Source organism: Lycium ferocissimum, chromosome 4, assembly GCF_029784015.1.
Source record: "Lycium ferocissimum isolate CSIRO_LF1 chromosome 4, AGI_CSIRO_Lferr_CH_V1, whole genome shotgun sequence".
Classification (NCBI taxonomy): domain Eukaryota; kingdom Viridiplantae; phylum Streptophyta; class Magnoliopsida; order Solanales; family Solanaceae; genus Lycium; species Lycium ferocissimum.
In genome coordinates this window covers 45,797,830-45,824,729 of record NC_081345.1, presented here as the reverse complement: position 1 = coordinate 45,824,729, position 26,900 = coordinate 45,797,830, and the positions used below count along the sequence as shown (strand labels likewise).

Genomic DNA, 26,900 nt, shown 5'->3' with positions numbered 1-26,900 from the left:
AATCTGGGTGTGGCGTTTTGCATTTTCCATTGACAAACCCTAATTTATTCTTCACAAAGAGGGCTCTCAACACCCCTCTCCTCCACAATCTGTAACCAACTCCATTGAAAGGAACTGGAACTAGCATTGTACCAACATTCTTTGAAGGGTGAATGTACACAGGAGAATTGGTATCGATTGTGGTTTCATCAGTCCTTTGAGTGAATTGTTGAGTAGATTGTTCGGCTTGTTCAATCACCATTGATGTTCACAGATACAGTAGCGAATTTGAGAGAGTATAAATTGGTCGATTTGACAACAGTAATGAACTTCGAAGAAAAAAACTTCGAATATGATTGATTTGATTCGAATTCGAATGAAACCCTAAGAACAGATTGAAAAAGGAGAATTATTTCAGGTTTGTGAAAAAAACACGATTTGAGCGAACCTTGCTCTGATACCATATTCTAATTATCAGCAAAAACTGTATGAACCACAAGCTCTCAAACAATAGCAACAATGGAGGATTTGAAGAACAACTCAACTCCCATTTCGTGTAGAGAGAGAAAATGTAAAAAGATGATGAATTGGGAAATGAAAACTAACTTCATTGATCCACTTGTTTTTTGTTATATACAATCTAAGAAGAGATAAAATATCTAAGCCAGTTGTCACTGAGCTGGCAACTAACCACTAGCCTAAATTGAGCTTAACTAACATAACTAACACTAACTAGCTAACCTATGCTATTACAGAATAATTAGAAATTAATCTCAATAGAATCTATCAAACACATATAGCCCAACAAAGTACTTTATACGTACGCAAGTATATTTTTAAGTATAAAGGGTTAAAATTATCCCTAAACTATGCGAAATGGAATAAATATGTCCTCTTTTGATAGTTGGGATCAAATATGCATGCTTTGTTTTGAGATATTTTGTCTGCGCGACTTGTTCCCAAATATTATTTTACACTCCATAGCATGTCCATAGGTGCTCATATTGGTTTATAACATTTTCTAGCATGCAAAACTTTAGTTTCAATATTATTAGCACGCTTTAAAGTATTAAACCTAATCGAAATATTCAGGAGCCCTACAAAGACAATGGTGAAAATAGTACCGAAGAAGATAAATAAAAGAAAAATTAATACACACGACGTCCACCATGTTAATTTAAGAGGTAAATGGTTAAAAATACACTTGAACTATTACTTTTTCACGAGTTTCATGCCACAACTGTCAGTTGTTCTCTTTTCTTACCTAAACTATCACCATCTATGTATAAAAAAATACACATAGGTGATAGTTAAAGTAGAAAAGGGAATTATTGATAGTTGGCTTATTCAACTTCGAGGTGTGTTTTAATATATACATAGATGATGATAGTTCAAGTAGGAAAAGGGAATAACTAATAGTTAAGGTGTGAAACTCGCGAAAAAGTGATAGTGTTTTTGACCATTAACTCTTAATTTAGTAGTACCAGTTAAGTCCAAGACCTTTTCCCTATATTTTGCTTCCTCGGAGGGCTGCGGTATGTCTCTGTTCTGCTAAGAAAGAAGGAACTGTGCTGCAATTTTTTCTCATGACAAAAGTGAAAATAAAATTATAAATCCTACTTTGATATGATTGAGAAAGATTTCTAAGAAAGAAAAAAAAAATCTTATTGCAGGCAGAAAATTGCTGTGTAGGAATCCTAACCTACTATGTGGCTATGTAGTAGGTTAGAAGCCAAGGTAATAGGTGAAATTCATATAGTACGAAAGCATATTATGACAGAGAATCAGAGATACGTTAAAAAAGATCGAGATTGCTGGATTCTTATTTCTGAAATGTTTTTTTTTTTAGTTGGACTTCCATGCAGCTCTCTTTCTCGTACAATAAAAAAATTGATCCTGCCTGTGTTTTGGATTTTGTTGTTTCTTGGATGATAAAAGTGATGACATGTGTGTTGGCCACATATTATAATCTTGAATATTGATTTAGTCAAGATATCAAGTGTGGGGTTCCATGCTATTTAAGAACTTCAACTATGCCATCTTAGCTAAACTATTTTATTACACTACACTTGTTCAAGAACTTGAGCTTTTTGTCATAGCATAGGATTGGAGAATGATAAGGTGATTCTATTGGACTTTTGGGCTAGCATGTTTGGCATGAGGGTTAGGGTTGCACTAGCCGAAAAGTGTCAAATACGAGATCAAGGAAGAAGACTTGATTAGCAGAATCAAAAGTCCTCTGCTTTTGGAGATGAATCCTATCCACAAGAAAATCCCGGTTTTGATTCACAACGGGAAACCTATTTGTGAATCTATCATTGCGGTCGAGTATATTGATGAGGTATGGAAGGACAAAACTCCGTTGTTGCCCTCTGATCCTTATGAAAGAGCACAAGCTAGGTTCTGGGCCGACTACATTGGCAAGAAGGTAATCTCAAAACGATCTTTCTCTCATGCAATAATGTCTTAAAATACACAAATTATTAGGTATTAGAGTGAGACGGATTGGAGTAGGACCAAGTACAAGCAGACCTCTCTATAACAGTCTATCATCTATAACATCATCTCACTATAGCTACCTAGTTTTCTTAGGAACCGACTTCTATATTATGTTATATTATATGTTCACTATAACAACATCTCGCTATAAAAGAATCCAAAATATCCAGACACACAACGTTGTTATAGAGAGGCAGGTCTGTAGATAAAGAGGATTCATATAGTAGACCCTGTATTTGATTGATGTTCAATTGGTCGTAAGGGGCCATCAAAATATTATACTAGTATCAAATAGTGTAAAAACATTTTTTTTTTTTTTTGCTTATACATAAACTTTTGAATGCCTTTACATAAGAGAAGCTTCTAGTGCAGAGCCAAATCTCTTGCATTTTTTTGAATCCTCTTGTTAAAATTTTAGCTATGCTACAAGCACAACATATAACTTTTTACCTTGCAAATGGGAAAAAAACATGGGCGAACAAAGGAGAAGAGCATGAGGAAGGTAAGAAGAACTTGATAGATTCACTCAAGTTACTCGAGCTGGAAGTGTTGGGAGACAAGCCTTACTTCGGAGGGAAAAGTTTCGGTTTTGTGGATATTGCCCTGATTGGATTCCACACCTGGTTTTATGCCTACGAGACATTTGGCAACTTCAGAATGGAGGCCGAGTGCCCCGAGCATGCATGCAGAGGGAGAGTGTCGCTAAGTCTGTAGCCGACCCTTATAAGATCTATGAGGTACTACTAGAGATTAAAAAGAGTTATGGATACTAGGATAGACATATTCATAATCCATGAGAAGGCACTTCGTTCTGCCTCATCGAGTATGAGTAGATTTTTTTTCTAGGAATAAAGAAAATCGCCAAGTTCTGGCTTGTGGAGTCTCAACCTGGTTTTATGCCTACGAGACGTTTGGCAACTTCAGAATGGAGGCCGAGTGCCCCAAGCTTGGTGCTTGGGGCAAGAGATGCATGCAGAGGAAGAGTGTTGCTAAGTCTGTAGCCGACCCTCATAAGATCTATGAGGTACTACTAGACATTAAAAAGAGTTATGGATACTAGGATAGACATATTCATGTGCTTCCTAATCCATGAAAAGGCACTTAGTTCTGCCTCATCTAGTATGACTAGATTTGTTTTTCTAGGAATAAAGAAAATCACCAAGTTCTGGCTTGTGGAGTCTCAGTATTGTTTATGTAAAATTGTTGCTGCTTCTCTTTTGACTGAGAAGTAGAAGTAAAATCCTACTTTTTGACATTAGGATATTAATAATATCAGATCTATTGTACTTCCTTTTCTTGATTCTTGTTATTTTTTGACTTCAATTGATCTGTTGACCACTGCGTGCAAGCTGGCCCGGACACCACGGTTATCAAAAAAAAAAAAAAAAAAAAAAAAAGAAACAAAAAAACTTCAAATGTTTGGAAGAAAGGGGTAGAGTGCACCTTAGGATCAAATGTCATCTCGAGTCAATTTCTTTTGTAAAACCCTTCAAGTTGATCCATTTTGATCTTGGACAAATGTTCTCCTGTTCTTCAGTAAACTCGGCTATTGCTGGCCAAACTTAAGGGCAACAAGATGATCCAATGCACTTTGCAGACACTAAAAAAGGATCATAGTCATGTATGATGTGCTCTCTAGTTAAAATCTGTGTTGCTCGGACTCTTCAAAAATGTCGACGTGCGTGTGGGATTCTCCAAAAGTATTGCATTTTTAGAGAATACGATATGGGTGCGGTACGGCAACATTTTTGAAGAGTCTAAGCAACATAGGTTACAATTAAGCTAACTTTTATCAGTAATGTTAGATATCGTTAGTACATTGTTTGGTGTAAGCTTCTTTCAGCCAATTTGGATAGCAGTTGGAAGATGGAGCAGTAAACATTTTGCTAATGCAGGACAACAGTTGATGCATAAATATTAAATTTTGGGCGAGCTTAGAAAAATTACTGGTTTCGCCACTGCATGCGGTGGATCTACAATATTAACAGTAGTAGATCTATTTTCTCCCTTAATGAGATGATTTATAGCCACACATATATTTGTGACTTATATATTTTAGATCATAATTTTCAAAAGTCTTTAATTCATTCTTAAACACCGTGCCAGTCAACCACCTTCACGTAAATTGGGAAAGAGGGAGTATCATAATAAAGAAAAGAGCTATAATTTTAATTTGAATATCTTCTCTCCATCAGTTGGTGTAACATACATTATATTAGACAAATTGCATATGATGCTCATGTTATTCGGAGTATAATTAAAGTATAGGACAGAGAGATCAATTAAAAAAGATAAGAGATAAGTGGAATCTTCTTATTTTAATGCTTTCAGTTGGATTTTCCTGCAGCTCTTTTTCCAATACACAATAAAAATGGTCCCTGCCTGTATTTGAATCTTGTTATATCTTAGAAGACGATATTGATGACCTGTTATTTGGTCCATACCTAGATCTTGAATGCCCACTCTGTCCCAATTTACCTGAAAGTGTTTGATTGGGTATGGGGTTTAAGAGAAATAGAGAAATTTTTGAAACTTGTAGCTCATAATAAGCTTGAAAATTTATGTGACTATAAATCATTTCATGTAAGGGTAAAATGAGAAGTTAAAAATCAAATTTTACTAAATATAGAGAAATGTTATTCTTTTTGAGACTGACCGAAGAGGAGCTTCACATAAATTGGGACGGAGGGAGTATTAAAGAAATCAGTAAAAACAAGAAATCAAGTGTGGGATTCCCAAGGCATCCATGCTACTTATAGAAACCTCACTTATGCCATTTTCTTGAGCTTATACTTGTAAGTAGCAATTTTAGCTTTTCTCACAGCATAGAAATGGAGAATGATAAAGTGATTCTATTGGATTTCTGGGCTAGCATGCTCGGTTTGAGGCTCAGGGTAGCACTAGCTGAGAAGGAGATCGAATACGAGTACAAGGAAGAAGATTCTGCTAGCAATATCAAAAGTCCTCTGCTACTCAAGATGAATCCTATCCACAAGAAGGTCCCGGTTTTGATTCACAATGGGAAGCCTGTTTGTGAATCTTTCATTGCACTCGAGTACATCGATGAGGTCTGGAAGGACAAAGCTCCGTTGTTGCCCACTGATCCTTATGAGAGAGCACAAGCTAGATTTTGGGCCGACTACATTGACAAGGTGAATCAAAAAATTATGTTGTCCTTGTCTTATGCGACCGTGTCTTGAAAAAACAAATTATTACGTATTAAAAATGAAATGGATCCGAATAGAACCGAGTGATGTAGATGATATTAAATCTTGTAGTTCGGGTAATTTCACGTTGGTCACTGAATTTTATCCACTGTAACAATAAAGTCACATAACTATTTTTGTCATATTGAAGTATTGTATGGTCAAAAAATTACTTTTTTTAAACATTAAAGTAACTGAATTTTACCCAGTAAAACAGTAAAATCACAAAAACGTTATCCATCATAACAATAAAGTCACCTTAATGGGTAACTATTGTGGGTAAAGTTTGGTGCAGTTTTTTGGATATATATAACAGTTCATACTTTATCAAAAAAAAAAAAAAAAGTTAAGGTACTTTAATAGTGGTTTATATACTTTAACAGTTGGATATATACTTCTTTTTTAAAAAAATTAACAATGATAGCAGTTTAGTGATTTTGTTGTTTTCTTTTATCAATTAGTAGTTTAGTTGTTTTATGGTTATTGTGAGGAAAGTTCAATTATGTGATGAAAAGTAGTTCTGTAACTCCACTGTTATAGTGAATAAAGTTCAGGACAATAAGTGAAATTAACACCGATATTTTTTATGTGAAGAGATGCTTAACTTTTTATATGGAAAATCTTGAAACTGCAGTTGTATGAAAATTTCGGGCGAAAAATATGGTCAACAAAAGGAGAAGTGCAGGAGGGAGCTAAGAAGGGCTTGATAGATTCACTCAAGTTACTGGAACAAGCTGCATTGGGAGACAAGCTTTACTTTGGAGGGGAAAGCTTTGGTTTTGCGGATATTGCTTTGATCGGGATTTACAGCTGGTTTTATGCCTTGGAGATCTTTGGCAACTTTAGCATAGAGGCTGAGTGCCCAAAGCTTGATGCTTGGGACAAGAGATGCAAGCTAAGGGAGAGTGTTTCTAAGTCTCTACCCGACCCTCATAAGATTTATGAGTTATTACTGGAGCTTAAAAAGACTTATGGACTAGAATAGACATATTCTTGTGCTTCATAATCCATGAAAGGACTTAGTTCTGCCTCGCCGCATGGATCATTTTTTCTAGGAATAAAGACAATTACCAAGAGCTGGCTTGTGGAGTCTCAGTATTGTCTATGTAATTCTTATGCTGCTTCTCCCTGGAACTAAGAAGTGAAATGAATTTTTTGTTTTTGCAAAAAACTAAGAAAGTTCGATTCAGTGTTTGCATTAACTGATGAAAGGCTTTTCTCGTAGTATTTTATTGAAAATCAGTTTTTGCTACTCAGAATATCATCTGCTCCTCTTAATGCCTTAGTTGCTTCTCGATATTCTTTAATTTCTGTCTTTGTAGAGATTTGATACGATGGAAGAGAGTTATACGTGATTAGCTAGGGAAGTTGGTATAGTACATCGTTTATTTTTTCATCTTTCCTATTATTGACCAGAAGGGATAGATATTATATCATATTTTTCACTCCATCAGTTGATGTAACTTACATGAATGAGACAATTGTATCTGATCCTCATCTTATCCATATTTTAATGTATATAATTAAATATTTTAGGACATGATCCATTTAAAATATCGCGATTAATGCTTTCTCTTTCTTAACGTTTATATAGTTTTGACTTTCCTGCAGGTCTTTTCCTGATACACAAGAAAATGGAGCTTTCTTGTTTCTGTACTAAAGTGATGACCTGTGTGTTGGCGACTTATTAAAATCTTTCGCGAAATACAGGTAATCAAGTGTGGGGCTCACCAAGGCATCCATGCTACTTATAGGACCTCAACTATGCCAGTTTTAGCTAAACTATTTTCTGTCCTTCACTTATTGACAACTTGAGCTTTCTCTCACAGCAAAGGAATGGAGAATGATGAGGTGATTCTATTGGACTTCTGGGCTAGCATGTTTGGTATGAGGATAAGGGTAGCATTAGCTGAAAAGGAGATTGAATACGAGTTTAAGGAAGAAGTCGTGGGTGGCACTAAAAGTCCGCTGCTTTTAAAGATGAATCCCGTACACAAGAAAATCCCGGTTTTGATTCACAACGGAAAACCTGTTTGTGAATCTCTCATTGCAGTTGAGTACATCGATGAAGTCTGGAAGGACAAAGCGCCGTTGTTATCCTCTGATCCTTACGAGAGAGCACAAGCTAGGTTCTGGGCTGACTACATTGACAAGGTAAATCTTAAATTTATGCTATACTTCTCTGGTGTATTACTCCGTCTGTTCCAGTTTGCGACACTCTTTTCGTTTTAGTTTTCCCAAAAAGAATGAGACCTTTCTATAATTAGAAAGAACTTTTAACTTCTCATGTTTAATGAGATGATCTATCGCCACAAAGATGTCTATGGCGTGTATTAGACCACAAGTTTTAATAATCTTTCTTTCTTATAGCCTGTGGCGAAACTTTTGGAGGCTATAAGTGCTTTTTTTTTTTTCCTTCAAAAAGTTCTTATTTTAGAAAGTTTAGGTGTTTGACCAAGCTTTTAAGAAAAAACTAAGTACTTTTGAGTAGTTGCGGAAGCTATTTTTCATAAGCTAAAAAGAGTAGCTTTTCTCCAAAAGCACTTTTGGAACATTGGCCAAGCACAACGTACTGCTCTAATATTGGCAAAAATGCATTCCAAATTGATTAGCCAAACAAAAATTGCTACTCTCCAAAAGTTTTTTTTTTTTCAAAAGCACTTCTAACGAAAACACTTTTCAAAGTAAGAGAATTTGGGAAGCTCGGCCACAGGCTAAGACACGTTAGCATAAATTATGAGGAAGGAGTAAAAAGAAAAATATTAGTAGGTATTAGAATGAAATGGTAATGAAAAGTAAAACCTGTAGCTGATTGATATTCTTTTATGTGAGTAAAATAGATTGCGTTGCTATATGGTAAATCTTTAAAATTGCAGTTGTATGATTTTGGGCGAAAAATTTGGGATGCCAAAGGAGAAGAGCAGGAGGTAGCTAAGAAGAACTTGATAGATTCACACAGGGTACTGGAGCGGGAAGCGTTGGGAGACAAGCCTTACTTTGGAGGGGAAAGCTTTGGTTTTGTGGATGTTGCCCTGATTGGGTTCTACAGCTGGTTTTATACGTACGAAGCCTTTGGCAACTTCAGCATGGAGGCCGAGTGCCCCAAGCTCGTTGCTTGGGGCAAGAGATGCATGCAGAGGGAGAGCATCTTTAAGTCTTTACCCGACCCTCATAAGATCTATGAGGTAATACTCCAGTATAGAAAGAATGTTGGACTTGAATAGACATATTAATGTGTTTCATAGTCTATGAAAGGCGCTTAGTTCAGAATTGGAGTATGAGTAGACCTGTTTTCCGGGAATAACAAGAGTCCTTGATTCCTGGCTTGCGGAGTGTCAGTGTTGTTCTATGTAATTGTTCTGCTGCTTCTCTTTGGACTGATGAACTGTCTATTCATAGATGGTCGAGATATTGTATTTTTCTCTTCTTTTCTCTTTTATAGTTTTGGTTTGTGATGTGGTATGCGTTAATATTCTTTCTCTGGTAAGGAAATGTTCAGTGTGTTTGATTAGTGAATTTGCAGTGTGAGAATATCTTCGTTGAACTATTAAGGTGGGACTAGCCAAGAGAAGACTTAACAACTTTCATAGATCTAGGCAAACTAGCCTACAGTTGCAAAATTATTTAGTACTAGTAATTTAATCAGATTTGTTATGAAAATTAATGGTCAATTTTCTACATTTCGGCGAAGATTATGCTTGGAATATGCCACCTGCTCAGAGAAAGAATAAGATCAAACTATATTGTCCCAACTATATTTAATAGTCAAGAAGCTTTTAAAAAATATATTGCATTATATTACATCTGAGAGTACAGTAATATTCTGCAATTAATGATTTTAGATTCTGAATTCACCTCTATATATGAAAAAGAGTTGCATCAGAGAGAGAGCTCAAATTTGTTCCTGAACTCAAGAGTTAACATTTGCTGATTCATCCTTCTGTTGATTTATCTAGTGTTGCGCTCCCATGTTATATTTTCCACGCACCAGTACTTACTGCCTCTAGGTCTTTTCAGCTTTTGCTTTGTTGCTTCTGTCTTTTCCCCCATAATAAAAAATTGGAGTAAAGTAAATCCAATATCTAAAAAAATCTCATTAGCTGTTGTGTTGTCTTCTACTCGTGGTAGATGAGACAGTGACATTGGTTTACCCAACTTGATATTTCCAATAATTGCCAACCATTTGGACTAAGTTTATGATTCTCATCTTTTTCAGATTATAAAGTATATAATTAAATATCCTAGGATAGAGACCCATTAAAAAAAGAAGGATCAAAGGCCTTTTTATTTAAAATGGACCCGACCAGTGTTGAAACTTTGGATTTTATATTGGCCACATCCCACATGTCAAGATCTTGCATATCAAAGAAGTATAAAGAAATACAAGGTATAAACTGTGGGACTCCCCAAGGCTCCAAGCTACTTATAGAACCTTAACACTGAGCCATTTTAGCTGAACTAGTTTCTGTTCTACACTTATTAACAAGTTTGAGCTTTCAGTCACAGCATTGGAATGGAGAATGATGAGGTGATTCTATTGGACTTCTGGCCTAGCATGTTTGGCATGAGGGTCAGGGTTGCACTAGCTGAGAAGGAGATCAAATACGAGTACAAGGAAGAAGACTTGTTTACAGGTAAAAGTCCTCTCCTTCCGAAGATGAATCCGGTCCACAAGAAAATCCCGGTTTTGGTTCACAACGGAAAACCTGTTTGTGAATCTCTCGTTGTAGTCGAGTACATCGATGAAATCTGGAAGGACAAAGCTCCTTTGTTATCATCTGATCCTTATGAGAGAGCACAAGCTAGGTTTTGGGCTGCCTACACTGACAAGGTAGATCTTAAAATTATCTTATCCAGGGCTGGCAAAATGGTTAAAAAAAAAAAAAAAAAATAAAAAAAAAAAACCATCCATCCGACCCATTAGACATGGGTTGGATAACTGACTTTCTAAAAATGGATCAAATATGGATATTATTCAAAAATAGATAATTGCTTGTTATTTTTCATGAGTTCTTGTTTCTGGTAGTCTAAGCTTATTTTGGCTTTAAGCTGGTGTTCTCACCTGACTATTCGCGAAACTCAGTCGATTAACCAGTTTTGTTATCTGTGTTAAATAGGGGGTCATCTATTTTATCCCTTTTTTTTTTTTTAACCAGTTTCGACCAGACCATATCCGATCCAACTCGCCCCTTTGTCACTCCTAAGATTATCCTTCTCTGATGCATTAGAATGAAAAGGATCTGATTTGGACCGAGTAGATATAGAGGATTCATATAGCAGAAGCTGTAGTTCATTGATATGTTTTATGTGAGCACAATAGATAAGATTTTTATATGGCAATCTTGAAATTGCAGTTGTATGATTTTGGGAGAAGAATATGGACCGCCACAAAAGAAGAGTTTGCGGGAGGTAAGAAGGACTTGCTAGATCCACTCAAGTTACTGGAGGAAGCTGCACTGGGAGACAAGCCCTATTTTGGAGGGGAAAGTTTCGGTTTTGTGGATGTTGCCCTTATTGGGTTCTATACCTGGTTTTATACGTATGAGACCATTGGAAACTTCAGCATCGAGGCCGAGTGCCCAAAGCTTGTTGCTTGGGGTAAGAGATGCATGCAGAGGGATAGGGTCTCGAAATCTCTAGCTGACCCTCATAAGATCTGTGAGGTACTACTAGAATTCAGAAAGAATCGTGGATTAGAATAAACATGTTCATGTGCTTCAGAATCCATTAAAAGGCACTTAGTTCTGCCTGTTGGAGTATGAAATAGATCTGTTGTTCTAGGAATAAAGACGATTGTCAAGTGCTGGCTTGTCGAGTCAAAGTATTGTCTATGTAATTCTGCTGCTGCTTCTTTTTGGACTGAAAAGTGATTGCTTGAAAGTAAAATCCTACTATATACCATCAGGATGTGAATAATATGAACAAATGTGGTGTTCTTATCTTAATTCTTGTTATTTTTTCAACTTCAAATTATCTGTTGACTGAAAGTTGAGTCAATTTGTTTCCTAAACTCTTCAAGTGGGACCATCTTTATCTCAAATGAATGTTTCCTGTCCTTCTCCATCCCATTTTGTGTAAATACATTTACCCGGCAATTGTGGCTGCCAAAACTAAAGGGCAAAGGTGTCTAAGCCGAAAGAAGTCCAATGCACTTTGCAGAGAAGGATCATCAGCCATGTACAGTGGCCTTTTAGTTACAAATAAGCCAATTTTCATCAATATATTGAGTATAATGTACTGTAAGCTTCTTTTCAGCCCATTTGTATAACAGATAGAAGAAGGTACAGTAAGCATATGGCTAATGTAGGAAAAGTAACCATACTTTTGATTCAGGTGGAGTTTGAAACTGCTCATCAGGTGGAATACTAGTAAATCCATTATCAAAAAAGTTGATGTTTTGAGATTTCATAAAAATGTCATTAGATGCCAAAAAGGGATCATGGATATCAGAGAATGCTTACACAGCTTATTCCTATGACAGCCTAATAGAGACAAAGTTGGTTTTCATCATCATGAACTACTTCAAATAAATGAAAAAAATAGATATGACTAGAACTAGCCTACTACTTGAGTTGTGTCTCCTCCTTCCTCCTTCAGCATCGAACACATTGTACTTTCGAAATTGTGATTTCAGAATTTAATATTTGTTAAAATGTTAGCGGTTTATCGCATATACATGTATGTTCGGTGTAAAAAACTGTGTCCAGTTGAGCCCATTGATCATAGGCTACTGACGGTCCACGTGCATCATATATATATTTTTTTTTTCTCTTCTTTGCTCTGATGTAGTGTTGATTTGTGATGTAGGATGTGTTTATCTTCTTTCTCTGCTAAGGAGTGTTCGTTTATTGAATTTGCACTTTATGAGATCCAGCTTTTGTTATCTCAAGATCTAGGTCAATGAAAGCCCCATTTTGGTCTGAATAGTCTAGAAAAGAGAGTAAATGAAAAAGAATTGAATAACAAGAAACATCTATGAACTTTCAACACTTGATTTCAGGAACCACAATTGACATACAAGAAATATATGTTCAAACAACTTTGTTTTCAAAGCATAGATCTAGTTGCCAAGAGCAGCAATAGCCTACTGTCCTATACATCATCTACAAGCTCCTTAAAGCATCTCATATCTCATCTATTCATACATCGAGCACTATTGAAACTATAATTTCTTCCGAAAGATTGTTACCTCACAAGAATGATGGAGAGTAAGGCCTTAAATGAACTAGATAAGTCCCTATAGATCCCTTCTCTTTGTTACTTGAAGGTAGAGACATCATCCGCTGCCTCATATTTGACCATAACCTTTTCGTTGTACCCTGCATTATCTGGATAATTAGGTAGAGAAGCAGGATCAAGTTCAAAACACTCTTTTATAGTTTGTGTCAATTTAAAAGAGGGAACTTTATGAGAAAATCTGCGTAATTCGTTTTCTGGTATCACAAATGAGGCACTTCCACAGCATCTCCTTTCGAAAATGCTCACAAATCCACTGACTTTATCCAGATAACTAACCCTTATACCAACATCATCAACAAAATCAGAAAGTACCTCCACGATCTCATATTCTTCTAGTCGTTCAGCGCTCCAAATGGCCCAAGTCTCCCCTTTCGTAGGATATATCAGATAATAACCATGGATGTCCCTTTTGCACTGCATTTGATGAGAGAATACATGGCGATTCGAAACATCTAAAGAGCTCCCGAGTCTAAATCTACCACAACTAACCGATAACTCATGATTTGTCCAATGATTTTCCTCTGTATCAGCCTCTAACCAGACCATTTGTAACTTAAATTTTGGAGTAAAAACCTTTTCAACTCGAGCATAGAGTCTAGGCATACCATCTAAATCATCATAACACGCCCAAACTTGGTCAACATGAAACTTTCCTATTTCATTTTCTTTGTCAAAGTTGTGAAATTTAGCACGAGGACAGTCCCATACTTGTGTGATGCCCTCGTCATCCATGTCCGATTCTGATTCAGACTCAATTTGAACAATCCTACCGGAACAAATCATCGCCAGATCAGCATTATCTGCATTATTTAACTGTTGTCCACTAAAGTTCTTATCATCAACATCCATGCTTATCGTCTTCTCCTCTTCTCCATATTCCGAAGATTTTCCTGCCTTTGATCTTTTCATTGGGTTCTCAGAACAATAAGATCTTTTCCGACTTTTTTCCCTCGAATCACATGCTTTTGGACTCGATTGACTCGAAGTTTCAGCGAGCTCTTTTGTAAAATCCATCTGCATTTTGCTCGAGTCGACTTTTTTAGGTTTCCGTTCCCTGGAAAACGGAGCAGAATCGAGTTGTTCCTGTCGCGCTTTCAGTTCATTCTCTTGTTGCTTCAATTTTTCTTCTCTGGAATTGAGCTCATAAACGCGCTCCTGAAATTTCTTCTCTCTCTCATTAATTTCCTCATTAAATTTCTCCTCAATCGAGTTCCCATATTCCTCGAGCGACATCTCATTTTCCTCCAATTTCTTCTGTCTCAGTTTCAAGTCATCAGCATATCCTGAAAGCTGGCTGTCTTTATCCTCAACTTGTTTGCGCGTAGCGTTTATTGATTCTCTAACTAATTCGAGTTCTTTTAAGCTTTCGCCAATTGATTCTTGAATAGAATGCAAATGCTTCTCTCTGGATTCGAGTTCAGTGAAGCATTGCAAATGGTTCTCGCTTGATTCGAGTTCATTTAAGCATTCTTTTAACTTTGTTCCGGTCATGTCCAAGTGTTGTTCGAAATTTTTCCATTCTTCCATCCATGTTAAAAGTGCTTGACAGAGGCCATATTTTTTGCATTCAATCTGTTCCATAGCATCAGAAATCATCTTCAACAAAACCATCTTTACTTGCAAGTTTTTTTTTATTTTTTTATAACTATAGAACAGTTGTTTATTATAAAAATTTCCCTGTTATTGTTAACAATTTCATCATTTAGGGGAATTAGAGATTCTTAAAAGGGCATTAACTGATATACACACAGCACATTTTTAGAGAAAGTAAGTGAAAATCAGAACCAGATGCTTGTCTTTGGTACTAGTGAAGTACTATCTTCATCCTAGCCCTTCAATTAATTACCTTTATGTTACCATCCTTCTTTTTTTTATTCTTTATTGTACTGAGCTAATTTGTGAAAGGAAAACAAAATGTGTACCTATATATTTGTAGAATGTTCCTATAAGACTAGAACATTTCAACATGACCAGTTAGAAATAGTCAAAAGTGAAAATTATGGCTCCACATTTTGTTAATGCATAAGCTGAAATTACAAGCATCCAGCATTTCAACAATAGATCAATATATAAGCATCTACATTTAAAGAATAAACTTACAATATTATAAAGAAAAATAAGGTATAGGATAGAGTTATTAAGAAAGCCTAATAGAGACAACGCTTATTTTCATCCGTCATCATCAACAACTACTAGAAGCATAAAAAATAACAACTACTTAAGGTTTACATAGATGGTCCAAACATTTCTTTTTCTTTTTTTGTTTGCCTTCTTTGCTCTGAAGTAGTTTTGGTTTGTGATATGATATGTGTTAATGTTCTTTTTCTACAACAATAATAACAACTATGCCTCAACCAAGTAAGTTGGAGTCGGCTATATGAATCCTCACTATCCATGTAGCTCCATTTAAGCCTGCCTTAGTCCAATATATACCAACAAGAGCACCTTATGGTTCATTCTCTATTAAGGAAAAATTCCATGGTGTTTGTTTGGTGAATTTGTACTCTTGAGTAATCCTGTTTTTGTCATCTTAACAAGTCCAGTAAAGTCAGAAAACACTTCAGTTTTACAGTAAAGTTGAGACAAACATACAAGGTGACATTCAGTAAATTAAAATATATCCACTACTCTTGGATTCCTTAGCCTAGCCAAGACAAGACTCTTAAAATCTTGGTTACATCAATTCTAGGTAAATTGGCCTACAATTGCAAAATATTCTTTTACTAATTTAATCAGGTTTATCCTAATCCTCTTTACTTGTCTGAGTGAAAGTGACACCCTTAATGCTCAACTTTCTTCAATTCTTGAACAAGTTTAGGGTAAAAAATATACTTAGAATATGCCTCCAATTCAGGGAAATATCCATTCCTTCTGCTACTTTTAGACGTAGGATTTAAATATTACACACTGATAGCATAAAAGAATCTTTACATTGTTAGTACAATTTAACTCGTTATAACATGATCGCACTCATTTTACTTGAAGGTATAAAAATAGCATATACACTGTCAATGCATAAAACTTAATTTTTTTTTAAATATTGCGCGACCTGATCTGCTAGTTGCTATCTAACAGACTGGAACCGTTCAACACACTAGGTAGAAATAGCCAAAATGTAAATTCTGGCTCCAGCGCATTTCGTTAATAGATAAGCTAAAGAAACAAGAATCCGGCAACTCAAGAAAAAATTGTTATATAAACTTCTAAACTCCCAACTAAATAAAGTGCTCATATTGATTAGTTGAAACTTCTTTTTGTTAAATCAATCAGTTTTCTTCATCAAGAAATGGCACATGGAGAGGTGATTTTATTGGATTTTTGGCCTAGCATGTATGGCATGAGAGTCAAGGTAGCACTAGCTGAAAAGGGTGTCAAGTATGAGTATAAAGAACAGAACTTGGCTGATAAAAATCCAATTCTTTTGGAAATGAATCCAATTTTCAAGAAAATACCAGTTTTGATCCACAATGGAAAACCAATTTGTGAATCACTAAATGTAGTCCAGTATATTGATGAGGTCTGGAAGGACAAAGTTACATTTCTTCCTTCTGATCCTTATGAAAAATACCAAGCTTTGTTCTGGGCTGACTATGTGGAGAAGGTAACAAAATATTGGTTTTTCAAGAGTTTATTTTCTATATACTAACGATATAGGCAGATCCAAGATTTAAACTAGACCAATTAAAGAACCAATTGCACTTATGAAATTATGGTTTCTGAATTAATATTTCTTAACGTTTTTATAAATATTTACATATAAATTTATATCCAGTGTCGAAAATGATGGGCTCAACCGAACACATCGAATGCACGGTGCATCCGCTACTAACGGACTGTACAACCCTTCTTTTTATGATATTAGGTCACTTAAAATATAGTATATGTGATTGTTCATAAAATGTAGACATAGTAACCTGAAAAATAGTATGAGCTGAAACGAGGAAACATAGTCAGTGGGGATTCACATAGCCGACTGCAACTTGTTTGGGACTGAGGCATAATTATTGTTAAATACATTGGTCGGTGTATATAAGTTGAGTTCTTTCTTTCAAATAGATTACTTGGGAACATTCTTGATAGCAACGAAACAACTATGTGCTTAGCAAACGTCAACTGTCCGAATAATGGGCAGTCTGGTGCACTAAGCTTCTGTTATGCACGGGGTCCTGTGAAAGGACGGACCACATTAGGTCTTATATTTACAGTTATATCTCGCATTTCTGCAAGAGGTTGTTTTCGTGTGTTGAACCCATGACTTGCGTCAAGGCTCTCCTTCATAAAGTGCCCAAATAATAAAGGTGAAAAAAATGTTATTGCAGGCAGGGACAGGTCTAGTATTTCCTTTTGAGACTATTTATCTATATGTAATAAAACTTAAAAAATGTAGACATATTTTGTAGATCACGCCCAATTATGGACTCACTGACTTTAAATTCTGCATAGGTGTTCGATTCGGGGCGTAAGCTATGGATGGAAAAAGGAGGAGAGCAACTGACAAGAAAGGAAAACTACATAGACAGTTTAAGGATGCTGGAAGGTATTCTTGGAGATAAAACTTATTTTGGAGGTGGAAAAATTGGGTTTTTGGATATTGCTCTCATAGGAATTTGCAGTTGGTTTTATACTTATGAGAAGTTTGGAGAATTCAGTACAGAAATTGAGGCCCCAAAGATAATTGCATGGGTGAAGAGGTGCATGAAAATGGAAAGTGTTTCCAAATCTGTTGCTGAACCACTTAAGGTTTATGACTTTGCTTTGCAAATTAGAAAGCATTATGGATTAGAGTAGATGAATCTTGGTAAACCCAGAACACTTGTCTACTCTAGTCCATATTTTTTTTTTTGTTTCTCATATGATATTCGGTACTCGTTTTAGAGTTCATTAATCTGGATATGTGCCGATTTTAGGGTTAAGCGTTGGCGATGCCATTCCTAAAGTTCGAACCTAAAATCTATACTGAAGGGTACTTATCACTCCACCGCAACTTTTGGTGGTACTCTTGTCTACTATGATATCATGTTTTAATTCATGATTGTTCTCATTTAAAAGATAAAATTGTTAGATCAGACATAAAATACTTCTATTTTTTTTTTTTTTATTTGCAAAATGTTGTCCTTGCCAGAGGACCTGGTTCTGAAATGTAATAATTTGGACCTAGCTTGCAATAGCAATAATCCTATGAACTACTATCTCTTAATTTTGCAATGTGACGTCCAAGAAAAGCTTCATATTGAACTTAAATTTCATGATTTAAGTGATACAATTCTCCATAGGTTAAAAGCTTAAATATGCCATGGAACTGTCAGAAATGAGTGAATGACCTATTCACGTCACTCGTTAATAGTTGGGCATAAAAATATCACCTTCGTGACACATTTGACCAGTTCGTGCCACTAACCACGAACGGCCCACACATCCGGTTTTATAAGTCAAATTCTTGATTTTAAAATACCAAATATGCCATGTGTCGTCCAATTAGACCATCCACATCACTTACCCATTCCATCTATTTTAACTCATCTCCTTTTTTTTAACCCACCCCACGTTAGAAATCGACCCAAATCACATCACTTACCCATTCCATCTATTTTAACTCATCTCCTTTATTTTTTAACCCACCCCACGTTAGAAATCGACCCAAATCCCTTTTTACCCAACCCCTGCTCCAATTTTCCACAAATGAACCTTTAAAGACTGTCTTAAAAGATTATCATGTTAGGCAACTTCAGATTAAATATAAGACCGAATAATCATCAAGACAACTTGCTTAAAGATTAAATTTAAGACGGATGCAGTACAACTTTGAGTACTCTAATTAGATAAATATATTTGAAGAATCAAGTGATACCTCAACTTGTATCATACAATGTGAGGCTTCAACTCTTACTAATTCTGTTCAAATATTATCAAATATTAATCAACAATATGTAGGGTAGAGCGGTTGTTTCCGATAGACCCTCAGCTCAAGAAAATCGTGTTTCAGAGCAGGTTGGGAAAAAAATGACGAGTAAAATGCTACGCCAAAATACTGAAGAAAGAAAATTGCAGACAGTAAAAATAGAACAGGTAACCAATATTAATAGTAGTCATAAATCTTGATTTCAAGCAAAAACAATCAACCTTACAAAGAAAATTGTCTAAAGAACAACTCAATTCCACCAACAGCCATACACTTGAAATTTTTTTAATACAAGGAACTGCTTCAAAATTTAATACATTTGGAATCAGTTTTAACATATCAACAGTCAGCAGTCATCGATGTCTATGTCCAACCAAAAGAATGTCTGTGTCCAACCTTTCGTGTTTAAAAGCAAAGGTGGGATCCTCTACATTATACATTGTTATAACTTGAATTCAGAAGCAGCAGAAACAACCAGAGAATACTAACTCTAGCTTCTTCTAAAGCAACAATATGAAGCAGCATCAAATAAGGCATCACTTTTAAGAATGAACCAACCCTTCCTTGCCAAAAAGAAAAAAAGAACATAGTGGAATTTGCAGACTTATGCTCCTTTACATGCAAAGACTGCTCTTCACGTAGATCTATGCATTGGATGTTGAAGATGATACTAACGGTATAGATGAAGCAGCTTGAGACTCGTCTAAGCTTACTCGGGTAGCTTCCTTTTTTAGCTTGTGGCTGTTATATGCAGCTACACCTGCAATAGCTGCAGAAGCACATCTTTTCTATATTATTATTGGCCACAAAATAGTACCATCAATGTTTATATTTTTCGTCATATACACAGTACGAACAAGATTAGGATTACTCCAAGTCTAACAATCTTACTTGAGGAAAAAAAAAAAAAAAAAACATAAAATAAGTTCTCAATCGACATGAAGCTCTTGGCAGTGTATATTAATAATTAGTCCTGTCAATGAATTCATCAAGAACAATAAGGTCATTAATGAGGTCTATAACCATCAGTGGTATCAGTCTTCAGGTTAGCTCTAATATAGAAGTTATGATAATATCATCCCACAAAGTGCCAACATTGGAATAATTAAGCAGCTGTCCATGATCAAATATAATACAGAAAGATATCCCGCAAAGACTAGAAGCAGCATTGGTTCAATTACACAAATCCATATAGATAAAGCAAAGGGATTAACTAGTTACCAGGAACAGAAAAAGAGTCAAAGCAAGAATACTATGCATAGCAGCACATTACAATGATGTAAAATGAATGTAAGGAAAATGGCTGGAATTGTTTAAAGTAATATGTGTCTTGGCATCAGATGAGAATGTCAGAAAATTACCAATAGCATAACCACAAAGGTTAATAAGTGTCAGCTTCGTATCAGCAAAAAGTAGGGCAGATAGCAGTACAACCACCCAATCTTTGACAACTCCAGCGACACGAATGGTTAGGGCACTTGTATGTGAGATCACCAAGAAAACAGAGAGATTCAGGGCAAAGGTACATATACAATTTAGAGTTAGAACAAGAGGGTGAAAGGTCCATGTTAGTTGTTCGTCCATCTTTGGTTTCTCCAAAAAGATCCATGGAACTAAAAGGCAAAGAGCACTGCATTGTGTAATAAGAGAGTTCCATTAGATTATCTTTTCATAATGTTAAACCATAACATAATATCAAAATTCAAAAAAGCGTCCCGCTTTCAGACAATAAATGTACTTGCCTGCATGGGCTAACATAGTACATGACAGATATTGGGTTTAGCTTGAGGCCCTTCCGTTTTACCAGAATCTCCATAAATATAAGCCTTAAAGCTTCTCCAACAACACCTCCCATTTGGTAGATCACACCAACCCAGTTAATGTTTATTTCCCCATAAGAAGCTACTAGTACACCAAAACTGATTACAGACATTATGAGAAGCATCCTGCAGCTCATCATTTCGAGTCCAGCTGCAACTCCAAGGATGAAGACAGCTACTGGCACTGCAGATGAGACCTAAAAATGTGAAAATGTATCCTGACACAAACGGGCAAAGAGTATAGAGTCTTGAGGAGGCCTTTCACCAGCCCAACATCTAAAGTCTAAACATCATGCATGAAACATCTCTGACACTTCATTTATTTACATACCTCTGACATCTATGAACTACAGAATATAAGATAACTCGATAGCAGAAATACTTACTGATTGCTTTCAACATCTGAGCAAATGAAACAGATATATAAAGGTAAGCAGTGTTCCCAAGCCAAAGCGTCATAGCAAACATGGCACCAATTGGGATGACTGAGCTAATGTATCTGCATATTGAAATCTTAATTAGCTGCATTGAATGATAGTCTTCAAAAAAGTCTAATGGACAAAAGTTGAGAAGGAAAAAAGGTAGTACAGTAACAAACTATTGACTACTTCTGTTGTATGGATTTGGAGCACAAATGCAACAGATATGGTAAAATTTGAGAGAATATCCAACTTCAGGTAAGTTTCTAGTTTATACCAACAGGCAAGGAAGAAAGGCTAACGATTATTTTCTAACGATTATTTTTTACTTTATCTTGTTCATACATGTTTTGTTTTTGATAACTATGCAGTACAACTCATTTTACTAAGTTATCCAAACTAATCCATTTATGCCAAATTAAATGTCTGATTTAGCAGAATTAAAGATGAGGGTTGAAACTATATGGCGCTTTGTCACTGAATAGAAGAACATGTGGCGGCAACAAATTCCTTTCATCATTTTAGGAATGACAATTAAAATATAGTTTTATTGAGAAGTATATCTGTAAATTGTGCAATACATGGCATAATTTTTCAAAGAAAGTGAACATCTCTAACCAACAAGACGAGGAGTTTGGCGAAATAATGACCAACTAAACACTCCCGTCTTGGCTTACGCAGCTTCTAAGGCGAGCCAGGCAAAGCAGGGGAAGAGATATGGATTGCACCGAAAGAGGAAAAGCGATGAGACGGCAGAAAGCAGAGATTACATAGAATTTGGTTGGACAAAATCTAACTAAATGAGCTTTCTTTAATGAAGAGAAGTCATAAAAGATACTCCTCCGTTCCACTTTATGTGGCAAGGTTCAGAGTAGTCAAAGTACTAAATTTTCGGTGTGAATTAAGGACATAGGTTATTCAATTTTTGGAAATATAATTAGCATATTTGGAAACTAAATAAAAAAATCTATAAGCCATAAGCAATTCAAAATGTTTAAAAACAATTTAAAACGTGGTCAAAGAACCTGTTTGACTCTCCATATAATAATGTTACCACAGAAATTGGAGTAGAGGGAGTAATAAGGTTCTTGGATATAGAATTCGCTATCCAAAATATTAAACATCACATTTTTTCAAATGCACTCACATGTCTAGAGTCATTCCTTCCTCAACCTTCATTATCTGCAAAGAAATGCCTAAATTAGCACTACTAGTTGCCCAAGCAATCAGTAAAAAGGAGAAAATTTCTTACCTTGAGAACTTTGGTAAGCACAAAACATAGTACTGAGGAAAAGACCATGTGAAGTAGCGTCAGCGCAAGAGGATACGGGAAGTTTATTTCTTTTGATGATAAAACCCACTGCAATGAACAAATTATTGCACAGACAAAGGAGCCGAGAAACGTCAGACATGTGAACTATCTTAAAGCAATAACTGATAAGTGTAGTCAAAAGAAATCAAGCTAGATAAAAGCCAACAATGATGCATCTCTATCTCATTTTCATTTCATGGAAAAGGAAAACTCAAAATACCAAGGTATCAGCCAAAGCATAGTGCCCACCACTTCTTTAGAGAAACCTGATATTGACATCTTCTTTTATGTTTTAAAGTTTTTTATCGCCACTAGCCAAGGGCTGATTCACAGGCCGTCAACTCACCAAGGTGGTTTAGTCAGCTAGAATTTAATCTGGTCGCTATGGTAAACTTATCCACAAAGAAGATTGACAGAAAGCTAAAACTCTAGGTTCCAGTGCCTTTTGTTAGGACATACAGATTCCTCTTGACAATGTGGAGGAGCGTACTTAATACACGATTGATCAGTTTTAAGGAAATTATGTGATCAAGATTGGGAGTCTAGCACAGCATGGGCGTAATTTAAATTAATATTAACCCATTCTAAAAAAAAACTTTGTGCTTCATGTGTAAGAATGACTTTATTTACACAATTCTTGAAGCCACATATATTTCCAGTAACAAGGAAATGGAGAAAGTTACATACTTATATCTATAGACCAGCTAGAATGCCTCTGCCCCATGAACGTAGACATACATTGTTCAGCAACAATATCAAGCTTCCCAGTTATGTACTTAATTTTTTTTAATAACTGGGACTATATTACGTCCTACAGGGTAACTCAGTCCTCCAAGGTCCGGATAGAATTATGTGCTTAATATTATTTAGTAATTGTGAATGTGCTACGTCATACTAGTAACACAGTCCAACAAGGTTCGGATAGATAGGAAGAAATCACCTAGTAGTATTGTTTACTCTGCTGGGATATGAACCGAAACTTCATGATTTTCAACCCACTTCATTAACCCCCAGGCAACACCCTCAAGTGTCGTTATGTACTTAATTTCTAGCTACAACCATTTCACTCTCTTGGAAACCAAACCCAAAAGCAATTACACATGTTAAAGCAACGAACAACAACATACCCAGTGTAATCCCACAAGTAGGGTGTGGGAAGGTTGGTGTGTACGCAGATGTTACCCCTACCTTGTGAAGGCAGAGAGGTTGTTTCTGATAGACTCTCGGCTCAAGTAAAGCATACATGTTAAAGCAACCAATTTAATCAATCAATCAACAACTCAATCTCAAACTAATTCAAGTCAGCTATTTAATCCCCTTTATCCATTCAATATTAGATTATTTTATCTTAGCTTGACTATTTTAGCGTGGGCAGTATCTCTCCTCCTTTACCCAAGCTTAAGACAATCCAGGAGATAATACGATACTCCGTTTGTCCCAATTTATGTGATACCAAAATGCATGAACTTTGACCAACATTTTAAGATATATTTTTTCAACAAATTGATATGAGAAAAGTTACAAGTTATAGTACTGTTCATGTAGTTTTCAGATATATACTCCTTCCGTCCCAAAAAGATTGTCTTACTTTCCTTATTATTTTCTTCCAAAAAGATTAACACATTTCTATATTTAAAAAGGCATAATACATAAACATGCCCTCAAACTTGGCCTCAGCTGACAAGTATGTCCTTCAACTTTGGGTATGCACAAGTAGGCACCTCAACTTGTATAAAGTTGAACACGTATGCACAAATGCTGGCGTGGAATTGACATGGCATTGATGTGGCACATAAATTTAGAGGTGTCTAGATGATCATTTTGTAAGTTGGAGTGTTCAACTGACAAAGTGGAGACAAGTTACGGTGCCTACTTGTGCACACCCAAAGTTGGAGGGCATATTTGCCAGCTAAGGCTAAGTTTGAGGTTCTATTTATGTAGTATGTCATTTAAAAACAATTTAACTTTATGAAATGACATACAACCACATAAATACGTAACACTTATTTTAAACCACACATTTTAAAATTCTTCCTTTATTTCTTAAACGCCGTGTCAAATTCAAACTAAGACAATCTTTTTAGCTTAAAATATTAAGTTAATTTAATCCAATTTAATTTCAAAGTTTAATCAAATTAACACCGGAAAAGTGAAAAGTATCACATAAATTGGGACGGAAAGGAATATACAAGTAATAATTGAGCGAAATGAGGATATCAAGTACTGAATTTGCCAAAAAAGAAAATGTTTTATGTACCTTGTTGAAGAAGATCTGACCACTAGAAAGGGCAATATAGAGAAGTATATATGCATATGTTACCACACCTTCGCTCATCAATTTCCTCTGTCGATCCGCCATTGATCAATCAACGCGCTCAGTGGTTTTAGCTTGACTTTTTGTGCTGCACATCAACTGTTTGTGAAAATGACACAAAGGAGAAAACTGAAAATTGAGATATTATTTTGGTTCAGGTGTTGTGTGCTTAGAGAGTGTATAGTGATGGAACTTTAGCTTAGCTCACCTTAGACTTAGCTGGATCGGCTTGCTTGTTTTCTCAGTTTCCTATTGTCCTCCATCAAGTAATAATAAAAACAATATATTATATCAGTAATGATTTTGTGAACTTCTTTGTTTTTTCCAACCTTACGTTTGAACTTCTTTGTTTTTTCCGAGTCCGGAACCAAAATGCCCCAAAAAAAAACATTTTAAACCAAAATACCCAACAAAAAAAAAATGTTACGAAAATACCTTTAGCGCAGTAAATTTACTGCGCTAAAGCGAACGGGAACGGTTCCGATTAGTTATAGCGCAAAAATTATCGCGCTATAGTGTTCTCTTTTTTTTTTTCCCACTTTTTTGGTTAACCCTTCTTTCATTACACTTTTTAACGTACTTTGACCATAGATTAATCATGCTTCGGGACCCCGAAACTTTAATATTTTATATAGAACCCTACTTATTTTTGTGCGATTAATAAGGCAGGATCAATACATCAAGGATACACAAAAGTTCGGATGGCCGTTTTAGTGGTTGAAAAGTGCTCGAACGCCATTTTCGTTTCAAGGCTCTAGTGACATTAGCTTGAAAGTTCTTTACAAATACTTAAACTTGTTCATTAATAATTAATCAAAAGTTAGTCAAAATGGCAGCATTCATAAAAAAAAAAAAAAAAACTTAATTAAATTGCATCATTCATAACCTTGAGTAGATGAAAATACTTAACATACTAATATTCTTCAAAATAACAGCATAATGATATATTAAACTTAAAACTAAAATCACAACATTCTTAATCATCATCAGAGTACAAGTCCTCAATATCGTCCCCAAAAAAATATTGGCGATTTCTTAAGACACATCTTTTTTCAGTAGCAGCTAGTTCTCTACCGGTTGATGATGCTTATTTTTCGGCCAACTTTAGCATGTAAAATCTACATCGTCTTGTCAGCATTCTGTTATTTTCTTTTCTAATCCTTTGCACGGCAAGCTCGCAAGTTTCTGGACCTACTTGAGGCATGGTTAAGGAGCACCTTTTTGGGATTGGAGCGTTGTTATACCCAGCGGAGTCGCCAAGTTGTTATACCCCATTTTAACCGGGTTAAATTAAGGTACAACATATTGGTGATTCTCAATTAATTATGCAAAGAGTCGCCACCTAATTATTTTTAAGGGGAATTAGGACACCTAAAGTAATGCTAAATTAACTCTGATTTAAAAATCTTCTTAACCTATATGATTCTAGGCAAGGGTTCTAATTATCCTAAAGGGAAGGGATTAAGCATCCTTTAAGATTCGTTAAATACGGTTAACCGGCCAAACTTAGGTGAATTAACTAGGCTTTAAAAAAAAGGGTCATTAAAACATAAGTGCTAATGCATTTCGTGGAAAACTTGTATGTTAAAACTGCATAGCATTTGGATAACTTAACTCCTGATTTAAGACTTGATACTTAAAAGAATGTTTGAGACCAAAACGTACCAAAGTTTGAGAACGTCTTATTGCAAAGCAAGGCAAACTTTGGCCCTTTTAATAGACTAGATAAAGGCAAAATTAGTTCCTGGAAAAAGTTTGGATTCAAAGTTGGTAAAAATGAGTTTATAATTGAATAACAATTATTTAATAGTTAGCTTAACTATACTAGACGTAAAAAAATAAAACAACTCTGGTTGTAGTACAATCATTTGGAAACTAGAGTGGGGTTTTAAAAAAAAGTTACTTTTTGGATTCTTGCTGAAATAATATGCTACCAATCATTCCCTCTAAACTAGGTGTTATCCCTTACACGTTAAATATTCTACTAACATCAAGAGGCAGAAAACGCTACTGTTAATGCCATAAGATCTAGTTTTCAACACACAAACACATAAGTTAGCAAACAGAGAAAAAAAAAAGACACAAGATGATGAGCATGTTTTCCATTCAGTTCCCCGGAGATAGTAAACTGCCCGCAGGCTTCGTTATTCAACAGAAAACAATGAGAAAATGAGGTTGTGTTGGCTCCGTGCAGCGTCGGCGTCGTTGAGTCT

General features: G+C 35.6%; 6 protein-coding genes across 6 annotated transcripts; 4 read left to right on the top strand and 2 right to left on the bottom strand.

Annotated features, from left to right (window-relative positions):
• The first annotated feature begins 5,231 nt into the window (after window positions 1-5,231).
• On the top strand, window positions 5,232-7,394 carry LOC132053285 (probable glutathione S-transferase). The gene is made up of 3 exons (XM_059445246.1): window positions 5,232-5,630; window positions 6,319-6,790; window positions 7,296-7,394. The coding sequence occupies exons 1-2, from the start codon at window positions 5,310-5,312 to the stop codon at window positions 6,667-6,669; spliced, it is 672 nt and encodes a 223-aa protein (XP_059301229.1). The 5' UTR covers window positions 5,232-5,309; the 3' UTR covers window positions 6,670-6,790; window positions 7,296-7,394.
• On the top strand, window positions 7,256-9,139 carry LOC132053288 (probable glutathione S-transferase). The gene is made up of 3 exons (XM_059445248.1): window positions 7,256-7,394; window positions 7,514-7,838; window positions 8,561-9,139. The coding sequence occupies exons 2-3, from the start codon at window positions 7,521-7,523 to the stop codon at window positions 8,906-8,908; spliced, it is 666 nt and encodes a 221-aa protein (XP_059301231.1). The 5' UTR covers window positions 7,256-7,394; window positions 7,514-7,520; the 3' UTR covers window positions 8,909-9,139.
• Window positions 9,140-10,025: 886 nt separating this feature from the next.
• On the top strand, window positions 10,026-11,629 carry LOC132053286 (probable glutathione S-transferase). The gene is made up of 2 exons (XM_059445247.1): window positions 10,026-10,515; window positions 11,039-11,629. Exons 1-2 carry the CDS (start codon window positions 10,198-10,200, stop codon window positions 11,384-11,386), a joined length of 666 nt encoding a protein of 221 aa, XP_059301230.1. The 5' UTR covers window positions 10,026-10,197; the 3' UTR covers window positions 11,387-11,629.
• A 1,092-nt stretch (window positions 11,630-12,721) lies between these two features.
• On the bottom strand, window positions 12,722-13,678 carry LOC132054774 (uncharacterized). Its single transcript, XM_059446744.1, has one exon. The coding sequence runs from the start codon at window positions 13,653-13,655 to the stop codon at window positions 12,942-12,944; it is 714 nt and encodes a 237-aa protein (XP_059302727.1). The 5' UTR covers window positions 13,656-13,678; the 3' UTR covers window positions 12,722-12,941.
• A 2,491-nt stretch (window positions 13,679-16,169) lies between these two features.
• Window positions 16,170-18,022, top strand: LOC132053289 (probable glutathione S-transferase). Its single transcript, XM_059445249.1, has 2 exons — window positions 16,170-16,524; window positions 17,367-18,022. The coding sequence occupies exons 1-2, from the start codon at window positions 16,210-16,212 to the stop codon at window positions 17,709-17,711; spliced, it is 660 nt and encodes a 219-aa protein (XP_059301232.1). The 5' UTR covers window positions 16,170-16,209; the 3' UTR covers window positions 17,712-18,022.
• A 1,287-nt stretch (window positions 18,023-19,309) lies between these two features.
• LOC132053284 (probable sugar phosphate/phosphate translocator At3g14410) lies at window positions 19,310-24,945 on the bottom strand. Its single transcript, XM_059445245.1, has 8 exons — window positions 24,896-24,945; window positions 24,631-24,786; window positions 22,314-22,421; window positions 22,209-22,243; window positions 21,029-21,141; window positions 20,565-20,826; window positions 20,184-20,452; window positions 19,310-19,591 (listed from the first exon to the last, which is right to left on the bottom strand). The coding sequence occupies exons 2-8, from the start codon at window positions 24,730-24,732 to the stop codon at window positions 19,467-19,469; spliced, it is 1,014 nt and encodes a 337-aa protein (XP_059301228.1). The 5' UTR covers window positions 24,733-24,786; window positions 24,896-24,945; the 3' UTR covers window positions 19,310-19,466.
• Between the last annotated feature and the right edge of the window lie 1,955 nt (window positions 24,946-26,900).

What these genes read in the sequence shown, in the direction of transcription:
- LOC132053285 (XM_059445246.1), top strand. Translation starts at nt 5,310, where the DNA reads ATGGAGAATGATAAAGTGATTCTATTGGATTTCTGGGCTAGCATGCTC. An exon ending in GGGCCGACTACATTGACAAG is followed by an intron (nt 5,631 to 6,318) that starts GTGAATCAAAAA and finishes TTGAAACTGCAG; the next exon opens with TTGTATGAAAATTTCGGGCG.
- LOC132053288 (XM_059445248.1), top strand. Translation starts at nt 7,521, where the DNA reads ATGGAGAATGATGAGGTGATTCTATTGGACTTCTGGGCTAGCATGTTT. An exon ending in GGGCTGACTACATTGACAAG is followed by an intron (nt 7,839 to 8,560) that starts GTAAATCTTAAA and finishes TTAAAATTGCAG; the next exon opens with TTGTATGATTTTGGGCGAAA.
- LOC132053286 (XM_059445247.1), top strand. Translation starts at nt 10,198, where the DNA reads ATGGAGAATGATGAGGTGATTCTATTGGACTTCTGGCCTAGCATGTTT. An exon ending in GGGCTGCCTACACTGACAAG is followed by an intron (nt 10,516 to 11,038) that starts GTAGATCTTAAA and finishes TTGAAATTGCAG; the next exon opens with TTGTATGATTTTGGGAGAAG.
- LOC132054774 (XM_059446744.1), bottom strand. Translation starts at nt 13,655, where the DNA reads ATGGATGACGAGGGCATCACACAAGTATGGGACTGTCCTCGTGCTAAA.
- LOC132053289 (XM_059445249.1), top strand. Translation starts at nt 16,210, where the DNA reads ATGGCACATGGAGAGGTGATTTTATTGGATTTTTGGCCTAGCATGTAT. An exon ending in GGGCTGACTATGTGGAGAAG is followed by an intron (nt 16,525 to 17,366) that starts GTAACAAAATAT and finishes AATTCTGCATAG; the next exon opens with GTGTTCGATTCGGGGCGTAA.
- LOC132053284 (XM_059445245.1), bottom strand. Translation starts at nt 24,732, where the DNA reads ATGGCGGATCGACAGAGGAAATTGATGAGCGAAGGTGTGGTAACATAT. An exon ending in GAAGGAATGACTCTAGACAT is followed by an intron (nt 21,142 to 22,208) that starts GTGAGTGCATTT and finishes TTCAATATGCAG; the next exon opens with ATACATTAGCTCAGTCATCC. An exon ending in CCTTTGTGGTTATGCTATTG is followed by an intron (nt 19,592 to 20,183) that starts GTAATTTTCTGA and finishes GTGCTTCTGCAG; the next exon opens with CTATTGCAGGTGTAGCTGCA.